The 13,546-nt window shown below is 33.8% G+C and overlaps 2 protein-coding genes across 2 annotated transcripts; one reads left to right on the top strand and one right to left on the bottom strand.

Annotated features, from left to right (window-relative positions):
- Positions 1–275: 275 nt before the first annotated feature.
- LOC141691448 (uncharacterized) lies at positions 276–1,385 on the bottom strand. Its single transcript, XM_074496188.1, has 2 exons — positions 1,162–1,385; positions 276–1,047 (listed from the first exon to the last, which is right to left on the bottom strand). The coding sequence occupies exons 1-2, from the start codon at positions 1,383–1,385 to the stop codon at positions 276–278; spliced, it is 996 nt and encodes a 331-aa protein (XP_074352289.1).
- Positions 1,386–5,816: 4,431 nt separating this feature from the next.
- LOC141707660 (ethylene-response factor C3-like) lies at positions 5,817–6,887 on the top strand. Its single transcript, XM_074510961.1, has one exon. It carries the CDS (start codon positions 5,935–5,937, stop codon positions 6,592–6,594), a length of 660 nt encoding a protein of 219 aa, XP_074367062.1. The 5' UTR covers positions 5,817–5,934; the 3' UTR covers positions 6,595–6,887.
- Positions 6,888–13,546: the final 6,659 nt, after the last annotated feature.

The raw sequence follows: 13,546 nt of genomic DNA, 5'->3' as shown, positions 1-13,546 counted from the left end.
ATGGTCATAAGCCTTTGATATATCAATCTTCAAGCCCGCAATCCCATTTCTTCCTTGCTTCTGTCTCTTCATATAATGGTTTATTTCAAATGCTATCATAGCATTATCCGTTAGCAATCTCCCATCTATAAATGCACTTTGCTTGTCCGAAATAAGATTACCCGAACTAGTTTTAAGCCGATTTGACAGTACTTTAGATAGAATCTGAATTACCACATTACACAAAGAAATAGGATGTAGATCTGTCATTTCTTGTGGTATTTTGCTCTTAGAAATTAAACCACAATACGATTTATAGCTCCTGAAATGCTTCCTGTTCTCATAAATTTATGGCAAAATTTAAAAATATCATTGCCCACAATACTCCAAATTGTTTGAAAGAATGCTGGGTTTAGGCCAACGATCCCCGGAAATTTATCCGGGTGCCTCGAAAATGCTGCAACTTTTACTTCCTCCGAGGTAATATCGGAGATTAGGTAATCGCTCTCGTCGTCTGTAATATGTTTCACTACTTCGTTATGCATTAGACCCCCTATTTCGGTTGAGCTTTGAAATAATGTTGTAAAATATCCCTCAATCACACCTTGTATTTCCCCTATTATTTCTCTCCACTCACCAACTTTTCCCTTTATACGTTGTAAATTATTTCTTCTCTTTCTTTTTGATACGTAACTGTAAAAGAATTTTGTATTTCTATCTCCTTCACGTAGCCAAAATTGTTTGGCTTGTTGCTTCCAATATACCTCCTGCTTTTTCAACAAGTTTAAGTACTCCAAACGCACCTCATTATATGACTGAATACCATGAGCATCCTTCCGCGATCTAAGCTTTCGCAACTTGGCATGACAATGGTTAATTTTCTGCTTGAAATTCTTAGTTGCACCTCCTCCCCACTCCTCTAGCTTCATTCGACACAACTCAATTTTAGTCATCAACTCTTCTCCTTCTACACTCTCGCAGCTTTGCTGCACCAGATTTTTGCACTCACTTTCTTTAATCCACACATTTTCAAAACGAAAGCGCTGAATTTTTGGCACATACACTTTTCTGTTCAACATCAGGTAAAGAGGGACATGGTCTGATGGCGCGACCTCAAGCACTTGCACTACAGCCGTTCAAAACATATCCCCCCAATCCCGGTTCGCGAAACCTCTGTCTAACCTCTCTTTGACCCAATTATGATTTCCTCTTGATTTTTTCCATGCATACTTCTCACCCCCAAAACCCAAGTCTACTGGATCACACTCATTAACTGCATCTGTAAAACCTGTTAACAGATTACGTGGATGCACTTGACCTCCTCTTTTTTCATCCTCAAACATTAAATCATTAAAATCGCTAATCATGCACCATGGAAGAGCTGACCTTGTTGCCAAGTTACACATTATCTCCCTTGATTCTCTATGCCTACCACGCTCCGGGCACCCATAAAATCCCGTAAATCTCTACCTACCAACATGCGCATTCTCTACCTCAAAATCTATAAAATGGTTACCCTCATCCTTAATCAAGCAACTCCCTTTATTCTTCCAAATTAAAGCCAATCCTCCCCCAAGCCCTTGAGACTCAACAACCCAACTTCCTGAATAACTCAGCTGTCTACAAACATCTTCATCTGTCTTTTTTTATTTCTGATAAAAAATAAAATTAGGTTTCATACGGTGGACAATATCTTTAAGAAAATGAATTGTACGTGAGTTGCCCATCCCACGACAATTCCAGGCTAACAGACTCATTTTCCTAGGCGGGCTTGCTCCACAAGACCCGCCTCTAAATCATTTTTTGGCCCATCAATTAACTTAAGCCCAAATGCATTTTTATTTTGAACTCCCTCTATTATTCCCTCACTTTCTATTCATTTACGTTTTGAGTCCACAACTACCATATCTTTTATTCCACTATTTTCTCCCTCCCTATCCTCCAACTGATTTAAAATATCATGCTTTACTAATTTATTCCCTTTATCTCGCTGGATAAAACTAATCCTCCCTTCTTCTACAGAAATATCGCCGATTACACCATCAATCTCCATGAATCTCTCTCCCGTTGCTACTTCCTGAGAACTCATTTCCGGAGTCTTCCAAGCTGCATTTCCGTCCATCCCATTTCTCAAACATTTTGCCCTTATATTCGAAATTTTTCCGCCTCTCGTTGGCGCTCTAAGACATGATTGATATGCTCTATTGATTTCCTTATCAGGATGTGCATACACTATTCCACAATCCCGTTCTGAATGTCCCATAATACCACAAATGAAATAGAAAATGCTAAGTCTTTCATACTTAAAGTTAACCCAACTCCAATCTCCGCATTCCCGCTTCAATTTCATCTTTCTTTTAAGAGATTTCGTACCATCCATTGTAACTCGTACCCGTGCATACGCCTTTCACATTCCATTGAGATTTGCAGGATCCGTTTTGATTAGCTTCGCAACATAATTACCAATTCCTTGAATTATCTTCTCTGAGAAACAACCATTTGAAATATCATACAATTGAATCCAGATGTCCATTTTGTTCAACAGAACTGTGTGCAGATCTTCTCCCTCCTGTAACTGTTGAGTTACCAATAAGCTTTGCTCAAACGTCCATGGGCCTCCTTCCAAAACTTTATGCATATCTAAAGGATGGTAGAACACATATGAATATATCTGCCCTCCTGTATCATGAATCTCCATTCCTTCCCTCGAGCGCCATAGTGAAGCAATCACATTCTGCATCGCATTAAAATTAACGTTCTTCTCTGTAAGGAACCTGCCTATCAACACATACTTTTTTATTTTGTTCACATCCTCTTTTCCGACTATAATCCCTTCATTGTCCTCTGCCTCCGGTTATAATCTCGTATATAACTCCTCTAAATCGTTTAGTTTTGTTGCCATTGATCAGTAATTTTTAATACAAATGAGAACTTATAGGAATAAACTTGTCATATAGACAAGATATAAACAACTTGCAACCAGTGCAAGACCAATTCACTGGTGTGATCTCATATACGCTGGATTTAATTTACCAGTACCAGACTGTCGGGGCAAACTTAACTTTTTCATTTGCATAATAATGTCATGTTTTCAATTTACAAATTAATTAATATCTCATATCATGTGTATTTATAGTTGCATTTGAATACTTGCCAATTATAATTAATATCTATAATTAATTAGATACTGGAAAAATAAAATAAAATTAGAGATAGTCTTAATCTAAATGGACTGACCTCAAAATAAAAATGAGCCTTTACTGCATCGACGTAATCATTTATGTTGTACTCCCAAGTTTTTTACGAAAAAAGAGAACAGAAGAGAAGAGAAAAGAAGAGAAGACAAAAAATTTCTTTAATATGTTCCCAAGTTATTTCTTGTAAAGGAGAGAAAATTTTAAAAATTTTGATTTGGAGGGAAATATATTGAAAAGTATGTAACAGTTTCTCCCCAAATCATCCATTTTTGAAAAGAAACTTTTGGGTGGAAAATTTTGGAAATATTCTTTTTTAATCTTTTCTCTCTCTCCTAAAAACTCAGGAGCACGACCATAAAAAAATTATTAAAAATTTATATTCCATTTTTTCTTTTCTCTTCTCATTTTAACTTGAGCACATCATTAAATATGAATTCCTTTTGACCGCTAAAAGTTACTACTGGTATTCGAGTACTACTAAATTAATATTTTAAAGTTCACTTGCAATAGTTAATCAATTAGCAATTTCTTTTCAATATATAATTAATATTCTTTTCTTTGCTTACTAGTCACGTGGTACACTTAAGTTAGTTAATCGAATTAATTACGTAATTTAGATAAGATCAGTTTAGTGATTTTATTTTATGTGTTAATAGTTACGTAATTTAGATAAGGGGGTTAACTCAAACATCACTAGTAGCATTGTCTATAACTATTGCATTTGTGTGTATATATTACTACTAGCGCTACAAGAAATATACCCATTTTCGACGGAATTTTAACATTAGAATTCGTCATAAATTTAAATAATTTTCATTTTTTTAATCGAGTCGTGCGGAATTTTATTAATAAAATATTAAATTTACGATGATTTTGGATTTCGTCATAAATAATTACGATATTTTACTTTTTTCCGTCGTAAGTTGGGCACACATTTTTTTCCGTCACAAATTTTCTGTCACAAATAGTTATATTTCTTGTAGTACAGTTACATCATAAAAGAGCGGTCCTGCATATAATAATAGCAATGAAATGACCATGTACCATGAATCTGTTTGTTTTAATTTTTTTGTGTAATTTTGTTTGACATGTTGGATTAGTCTGCAATATTATTGAGTCTAGTTGTGAGTCTCTGTTTGTGTCTTTGCGACTTTTTGTGAAAATATTTATATAAATTTATTAGTTTTAAGAATCTTTTCTTTCAGTTCATCCACGTGGGCAACTGCATAACTTCATCACATGTTATAAGTTCTTAAATTTACAAAAACTAATTGCAATTTTGTTATTACTCTTAGGAAAACTGCAATTGATTTACTTTTAATACTCTGTCTTAATTTTAACTTCTATGCCACTTGAGAAATGAGAATTTGATATCCAGCAATTATATTTCGAGTGACACTTCCGAATATATTCTCGTATTTTATGTTTTTGATAAAACATAAATTTTTTGAAAAAACATAAAATCTTATTCCCCTGATTACAGCCAATTTTAGTTTTACTTCTCTAAATCTGGAAAATATAAATATTCTTGATGTTAAAATTCAATAAATATCTTAATTTTAACTATAAAATTGAAATCGATTTATACTTCGTTACACATATAAAACTGCTTATCTTAAAGTTTGAACTAAAACGTTCAAAAAATCCGTCAAATCATGAATCTGGATCGAACCACAGCAATTCGAACCAAGAAAATCGAAACCCGTAAAACCGTTTTTAATGATTCAGTTAACCGGACCGTTTACACATAAATAATTTGGTTACGGTTTCCAATAAATTAAAACCGTTTAAACCAAAGCGGACCATTAAATAATAATATATAAAAATTCTAGTATATACCTACAAGTTAAGATTATAAATTATGATTTTGTGTATTTGTGAGTGTATATTATATTGAAAATATCAAATTACTTTAAAATAAAAACTTGAGTTAATTGTTAATATGTTCCGGTTATTATCTAATTCATATGTTTATTATTATTTAAATTAAATTCAAGTATATGAAAGTCATATGTAAAATAAATATTTATAAATATATATCATAGTACTTATATCTAATATATAATACTGATATATAGTAAATTTATATTACATTTTCGTTGTAAGTTTAACAAAAACGAAATAAAAATAAATGATTAAGTAACAGTGATTTAAAACTGAACCAATCTGTTATTTTATGTTTTGAGTTGATATGGTTTAACTGATCTGATTTAATTTTAATTTTTTAAACAACTGTTGATAATTCGATTCGACAAAAATGAAAATCTGGACTAAAGTAATCCGTGAACACCGTACTTTGGACAGTGTGACCTTACATTCCCTTGTAGTTGTACTTGTACTCCACATTCTGAGTTCGGTTAGAAAAACCTAAGCGCTTGAGTTCGTTAGAAAAACGTAAGTGCTTGACACGTGGATAATTATGACCTGGCTCTAACAAGGAATGACGTACATAACAAGAAATGCATGGTGGTGGGTCCCGAGCCGCCGGGTCAGTTTGACCCACGTGCAGTAAAAACCTACCTTCAAGTTGCGCGGTCCTGTCTGAGAAGAACACAAACAAGCGACCCCACTGTCCCAAACCCTACACTTATAATAATAATCAGAGCATCAATATTCAATAATTTATATCCATAATTTCATGAGTATATATCAAGCCTCAAGGGGCTCAGTGCACATAAACTTTGTAAACAACAACATCACATACAATTTTATAATCATAAAAAAAATCACTCTATTCACAGCTAGCTTGATTTTAGCTATGGATTCTTCTTTCACTAGATACTCATCACCGGATTTCTCGCCTGAATCTTCCTTAGGTTCTCCGCTTGAATCTTTCGGATCAAACGGTCTCGATTTCGACATTCCATCACTCCCGTTTGATTTTAATGATTCCGAAGAAATGTTTCTCTTCGGCATGTTATCGGAAACTGCCCCATTACCACAATTTGCTAGCGAAATCAAAGAAGAAGAGGTGAGTTCAAGCCCCAAAAAAGGAGAAAGCAAGAAAGAAAAGGCCTATAGAGGAGTCCGCAGACGTCCGTGGGGAAAATTTGCAGCTGAAATCAGAGATTCGACAAGAAGTGGAGTTCGAGTTTGGCTGGGAACATTTGATGATGCTGAGACCGCGGCCATGGCTTATGATCAAGCTGCATTTTCAATGAGAGGGTCAACCGCAATTCTTAATTTTCCGGTGGAGAGAGTTAAGGAATCACTTCACGAGATGAAGTTTGGAGTACTGGAAGAAGGGTGTTCTCCAGTAATGGCTTTGAAGAGAAAGCATAGTTTGAGAAGAAAATCTGATAGCCGAAAAAACAAGAAAAAGAATAACGAAGCTGAAAATATTGTGGTTTTGGAGGATTTAGGTGCCGAGTATTTGGAGGAACTATTGGGATCATCTCAAGGTGTTGGATTTTGGTAACAATACTCCAGAGATTCATGTATTCGTATTTTGTAGGACTTCATCTTCGACAGACTTAATCTTCCACATCTTACTATCGATATAGAATAGTGTGGCGCGGTGTAAACATGGTAGCACCCAACTCAATTTGTTTATACATTTTTTTAAAATTTTGGTTATTAAGCAGCTATGGTATCCTCTTTGTGCTCCATTATGTTCATGTAGAATGTATTGAAAATGAATACCTGTGGTTACTTGTTTAAACCCCAAGTTATGATATCCACAATTGTCCCAGCTTTGTTTTCTCGTCTTTCCATATTAAGAAAAATAATTGTTGTCTAATTGTATTTCTACTTGTGTATATTGTTAGTTGTCGGAGGATAATATCACGTGATAGTACGTGGCTTTATATTGTTCTCCCTTACAAGTTGTGACATAACATAGCTAATTAGGAATACGCTTAAAATATGCTAAACGAAATTGAGTCTATTTTATCCTAAGCCTATCTTTTTTAAGACTATTGATCGTTCTCATCTTGTTTTGGACTACGTCAGATGACAAGTGTATATATAGAATTCAAGTGTTCTGACTCCAAATAATAAAAAATAAATAATATTAAAAACTGATCATGATGTTCACAACCTACTCCAAAAAGGTTTCAACTCTTTATTGGTTTATGATAAAGATTTAAGGTAGATATTAGTTTTATTATATCCGCAAAACCAACTGTAATTTGATAAATCTAATTCCAATTATTTGGCACTATACTATTATTTTTACCAAAATTTATAGGTTAATTACTAAGAATTAATTTGATCAATTAGGGTTTTTACATAAAAAAGGACTAGAACAAGAATCTAAATAACACGAGAATTTAGTGATGCGGAAAATCTATTAATAGGTAAAAATCGCGAGTGGGATTGTGTGCCCAACCTAAAGAGTTTCACTATCCTTTGATTTTGATTTCAAGGTTGGATTGTTCTACAAAGAAGATTTTATGAGTACAAGGTTTATGTTCATGTTTCTCATGTTCCTACAATTGTTTGTGTCTGCATTGTGCTTGTTCTTGTGTTGCGCTTATTTGTATCTCCCGCTCCTGGTTGTTCCTCTTCTTTCGCCTCATTCAAATCCATGTTTGTCCTCTCTTCCCCTATTATCTCAGCAATACGTTGCTAGAGAATAAGGCTTGCTATTAGTTTCGATCCTTACAAACTAGGGTTGTTGTTGGACTGAGTTCCCGTACTTATCCAACAAACAGCTGAACACTCATGTGCTCATGACTTGCCTTTTTCTTAGTATCATGTCTACGATCAGTCTCCCGTCTCACTTTGTTTCTTCCCTTCTCGTCATGTCTGTTCTTCACGTCCAGACCTCATTGAGATCCTCCTGTCGAAACTTATCTCGTTATGTCAATAGTGAAATTTGAGACATAAAAATATCCCCAGATTTTATTGAATTAAAGAAATTAAATTTATAAAATCTTAAACCAAAAATTATATTAACAGCTTTGAGTGTAGATGTAGGTAGCGTATTTGAATCATTCACCCCCTTGAAACGCGTGTAATCAGCCTAAGGATATACATTCAGTGGCTACTCGTTTATCAAAAAACCCTCTTCATGTTTATCTGTTATTCTCCACATCTTCCTATATATACTCCTTATAAACCCTCTTTTATTGTCTTTGTCTCTCTGTATTCTTCTTTCGTTTTAATAAAAAAAGAAACCCTTATATTGCTTATAAGCAATGGCCAAGAAAAGCATATGTAGTTCTGAAAGTCACAATAACGAATCCCCATAATGTGAATTAAAAACTCTAACTGGATCGTTACCAATCTACTCGATGCTGATGACTGCCAACCAAAGTGTTATGAAACCAGAGAGATTTGAGGAGATGAAGTTACTTTTCCATACCAACATTAATATCATTATGACTGACTCATCCATCCGGGCTGAGCCATACAAAAAAGGTTGGGTATTATGCTTTTATTTTTACCCTTTTGATATCGTCCTTACTTTCCTGTTTTCCAAATTATTGTGAATCTGTTAAAGACATTGAACGTCTCCCCTAGAAAACTCATGCCTTTTGCAGCAAGAACGTTGGCGTGTCTGGATGTTATTGAAGAGAAACATAAAATTGAAGATTGATATTGAAGTTGTGATGCAGTCATACGGTCTCAAGAAGTTTAGCAATTGTAGGATTGGATTTACAAACAAAGACACTAACCCCTGAATTCTTAACGACGACACGGTCAATGATAGGAACTGGAAAAAGAATTATTTTTTTGCCGAGAAGAAAACATTGGGTGAAGGTGTTGATTATCTCCTGGAACGCTGGAACAACACATGTACTATTTCTGGCACATAACTTATTTTTACTTTCTCTTACATTCATGTCTCTAATTCTATCATTATACACATTGTGCGCGTTATAGTTCTCTCTTCTTGCATGTCTATTTGTCAATACATCACTAATTTTCTTCATTTTCATCAAGTATAATGATATCCCGCTAATTCACTTCAATCTACTATGTAATAAGTTATCATTTTATTCTATATATGCATAGACGTTTTTTATATGTTTTATCGTAATTCCTGTTATCTTTGTCATACATAGACTGTGACTTTGAGTTTGATGAGAGCAATGCTAATATTAAAGAGTTTGTTACTAATATGAAGAAGACCCAATCAAAGAGTGAGGCCGGTGTTTTAAAGAAAACTGCATCCAAGACTGTTGCAAACAGGACCAGGGGCAAGTTGGATGTTTCCCTGTTGTCAGGCCATCTCAATCAATCAAGATTCTTTCTTCTGAAACTTTGGAGAGCCCTAAGAGTGATCAGAACATGGAGATGAGTTAAGGACGAATGTACGCCAAATATATATGTCGTATTTTTTCTTATTTGACATACATCTTCTTGGCTTTTTCTGTGTGGATTATTTTACTATCGTGGATAGAGCCATATTTTTTATTGTAGAATTTAAGCCCCCGATCAGTAAGCCCCTTATAATTTATGGTAAAGATCTGTTCAATAAACGATCCTGTGAGGAGAAGTCCACAGAAACTGGGTCTTCCAAAGCCCCTATGTTAATGAGTCCCAAGATGAGCCCTACTACAAGACCAATGACTAAGAAAGTCAGGGTCAATCCCTCTGTTACCACTATCAGCTCAGATGTCCCTGTGCTACTTATGACTCAAAACTATGATATCCATGCCAATCCCTCTATATTTTCCCACTTACTTGACGACATGTTACTTCCACAATCAATAAAAGATCGTTCTGTAAAAGAAGTTGAAGACATTCTTGACGATAGTGTTGGTTACTCATTTCACGTATGTCTTGGCATGATGTTTTTCTTTTTTACATCTTTATTTTTATTTGATTCCTGCTGCTATTTTTTAACTTGTTCTTTGTCATTATATAGACACTCCAAAGTATTTTAGTTGCTCGTGAGGTTTACAATCACAAGATGCAAATGATCAAAGAGCTTGAATTGAAGCATAGTACTTGTGCTAAGAAGTTCGAGATTGCAGGGTGTCTTTCCCAAGAAAGACTAGTCGTCATGAAAGATTTACAAAAGGAGTTTAATGATTTTGCCACCAAGGTGCAGTCTATTGAGAATGATATACGTTCTGAAGCTGAAAAGATTGTCCACCAATAAATTATGAGGACCAGGGTGGTGACTATGTTGGATTACCACAATGGAGAATGGAAGTCTTGGGATGTGCTTGAGACCGTGAAGATTTATAACAAAGATTTTCCTGACGATGCATTCCCCTTGGACGAATTCGACATTCCGGCTGATGACGTGGAGATGAAATCCCCCAACGATGACAACCCTAATGACAAGTGACTTAATTTTTACATATTCTTCTTGTCTTCTTTTTCCATGAACTTGTTTTAATCTCCGTACTTTTTTATTTCAGTTTTATGTTAGTTTTGCTACGACTGATCCTTATTTCTCCTTATAGCGGGGGTTGTTGGTTTATTTTTGTTGGTTTTTAAGTTAAGAGTTTGATATACCTTTGTGTATATCATTATGGAATTCTGTTTTTGGTGTCGCAATATTTCTTCTTCTATTTATGTGCCTCAAGTGCAATTGTGTTCTAATTCTTATCATTGATTGTTGTTGTCTTTTTTTAATGATGTAGCGCACATGATTGTCAAATTTTAAGCCTTTGTAGGTGTTAGTTATTCGGACAATTCGTAAGACGAAGTTCGTCTAACCATTATTGTTTAATATAATAGATTACACTTGACGATATATTAGTGTGAAATATTGTAATTAATTGCTTACCATGATGAACTTTCATGTAGTCTTGCAAAGCATATTGGTTTAATAAACGATTGTATTTTTGCCTTATCGTCATAAGATATTGTAACGACCTTTGTTTTTACTTTCATTGGTACTTGTCAAATTGTAAAAAACATTTTTTATATGTTATCATATATCGGTGCATGCACTCGTAGAATGGTTAAGAGGCCTTTATCTCTCTTGAAACTCACCGACTATTCATGTCATATGTTATTAATATGCAAACATATTTTAGTATTCTCGTCATAACGTTATCGGCCCTGTAAGACACTCACGTCGATCATACATGTCATCTCTTTATTTTTTGTTTTTGTTTGAAGTAAAACATCGTAACAAGGTGATCAGCCCTTGTATTCGTAGTAACACGTTTGATTCGATATATTGGTAAACACGATAATCACAAAAGCATTCTTAATTATATCATGACAAAGTGCATTAAAGTAAACATTTCGTAACATGTAATCCACAAGAACAAATATTTTTGATAGAAATAATTCACATAATCATGTAACACACAATGCAAGATAATGAAGAGAAATAATTTCATCAAGTGAAAAGTATATTAAAATCATAGAATGAAATTCAAGAACAACTATAACTATGTTCTAATAATTTATTCTCGGATTTTCCTAATAATTAAAATAACGAGAGGGGTTAACTTTACATGTGATAAAGTTTCAGGTGTAAAGCATTCCAGCTCCTTGGTATTTGAGTACCATCCAAGCTAGTCAACTGATAAGCCTCGCGTTCGACAACTACATCTATGAGGTAAGGACCTTCCCAAGTGTCATCAAATATTCTTGCCTTCATGTCCATGGTGTTATGGAATGTCTTCCTCAACACTAAGTCACCAACTCGGAATACTCTTAAATGAACATGTTTTTTTATAACTATTGGAAATTCTTTGTTGGTATTGAAGAGTTTTTAGCACATAAACGCAACGAAAACGTAAATTTAAATCTTAAAAAAAAAACCGAAACCCTCCGCAGGATCCATGCGAAAAATAATATTTAATTCGTAGTTCAGTATGTTTACCAAGGGATCAAAATAATGGAGGGAGGAAGAGGTTGAGAGAATTAGTTGCCTCCCTCTCTTTTCTATTTTAGAAATAGGGTTTTTTTTTGTTGAGACAAATAGGGTTTATAATAGTATATTTATAGGCAAAATTTTCAGCTGAAAATTTTTCCATAAAATATTATTATTATTAACCCTTTAATTGATTATTCTTATTAACCAATTAACTAATAATTAAAACACCTTTTAATCATTAATCCATTTTCTAAACACTTTAGAAAAATAATTCTCTCACTTGATTTAATTTCTAAAATTAAATTCTTAATTAATAATATTAAGAACTTTTCTTAATAATTTTATAATTAATTAAATCTCATTTAATCAATTATTAAATTTGCTAATTAATTATTTATTTCACAAATAAATAATTACCAGCCATTATTAATTAATTCCTCCACCATTAAATCATTCTTTTTTATGGTGTGACCCTGTAGGTTCAATATTAAGCCGGTAGTAGAAATAAATAATAATAAAACTATTTTACCATTATTTTTATATAAATTCTCTAATTTATTAAATATGATTAATTAATACTTCTCAGCATATCGCGACTATCCGGATAATACGAATTCACTGCTTAGAACACCAAGAACCTATTTAGTGAATAGTTACCGTACAATCAATTCCTTCTACCCTGCAATGTCACGATTAAATACAAAGTGTAATAACCCCAATTTTTGGAATTTTTGAAACACGGATAAATAGTAACTTTTGTTGATGATGCTGATTAAGGAAAATTATCAGACCACGCTATATAGGAGTACTTTTATGGAAATTCTAAGATCGTATTAGTATTCCATAAAGTAAATGAGTGTATGTAAAGGTCGTTATAATTCGAATCCAGACACTTTGATTTTTCCCGAAAATCCACCAGATACCGAAAGAAATGAGTATAAGGTAACATGATTAAAAGGATTTAAATTCAAGGATTATAAGAGAGGATCATAAAAGGAATATAAAATATTGAGAAAGGTTTAGGGGAACCCAAGTAATAAAATCCCAGATATGATCCCTCAAACGACGAACGAGAACGAAAGTTAAGCGAACCGTAAAACAAATAAGCGACCAAGAGACAAGCTTGTACAAGAAGCCAAGGATTGTGACATCATCAGACCACAAGGAAAGGACATGTGTTAAAAAGGTGACACAAGCATGGTGACATAAGCATGACAAAAAGAAGTGTGTTATTGGTTGATTCTTGGCCATGCAAAAGTTACCATGGTAAAAGATCAAAATTTTCCAAGCCAAAAAGGAAATCAACCAAGCAAAATATCATAACACAAAAAATTAAAAATTTGACTTTGCTCCCATGAAGAGAAGCTCTCGGTCAAAACAAACCCAGCAACTTGAAATTGTCATATCTCCTTCAGTACTCACTCAAATGTCGTGTTCTATAGCTCGTTGGAAAGGTATTGAGATGGCCTACAAATCTTGTTCACAAGTATCGTCAAAATAAGCATGGTAAGACCCTCAGTTTTACAGTTCTTTCAATCATACTTTTAGAAATTTCAAAGCCTAACTTTGTGTTCTTGATTTCTTTGGAAAGATCAAGCTTGTAGGAGGCTCCCTAAGGATTCCTAGCAACTTA

Source organism: Apium graveolens, chromosome 2, assembly GCF_009905375.1.
Source record: "Apium graveolens cultivar Ventura chromosome 2, ASM990537v1, whole genome shotgun sequence".
NCBI lineage: Eukaryota > Viridiplantae > Streptophyta > Magnoliopsida > Apiales > Apiaceae > Apium > Apium graveolens.
The sequence above is the reverse complement of the archived record's forward strand: the minus strand, read 5'-3'. Positions and strand labels throughout refer to the sequence as shown.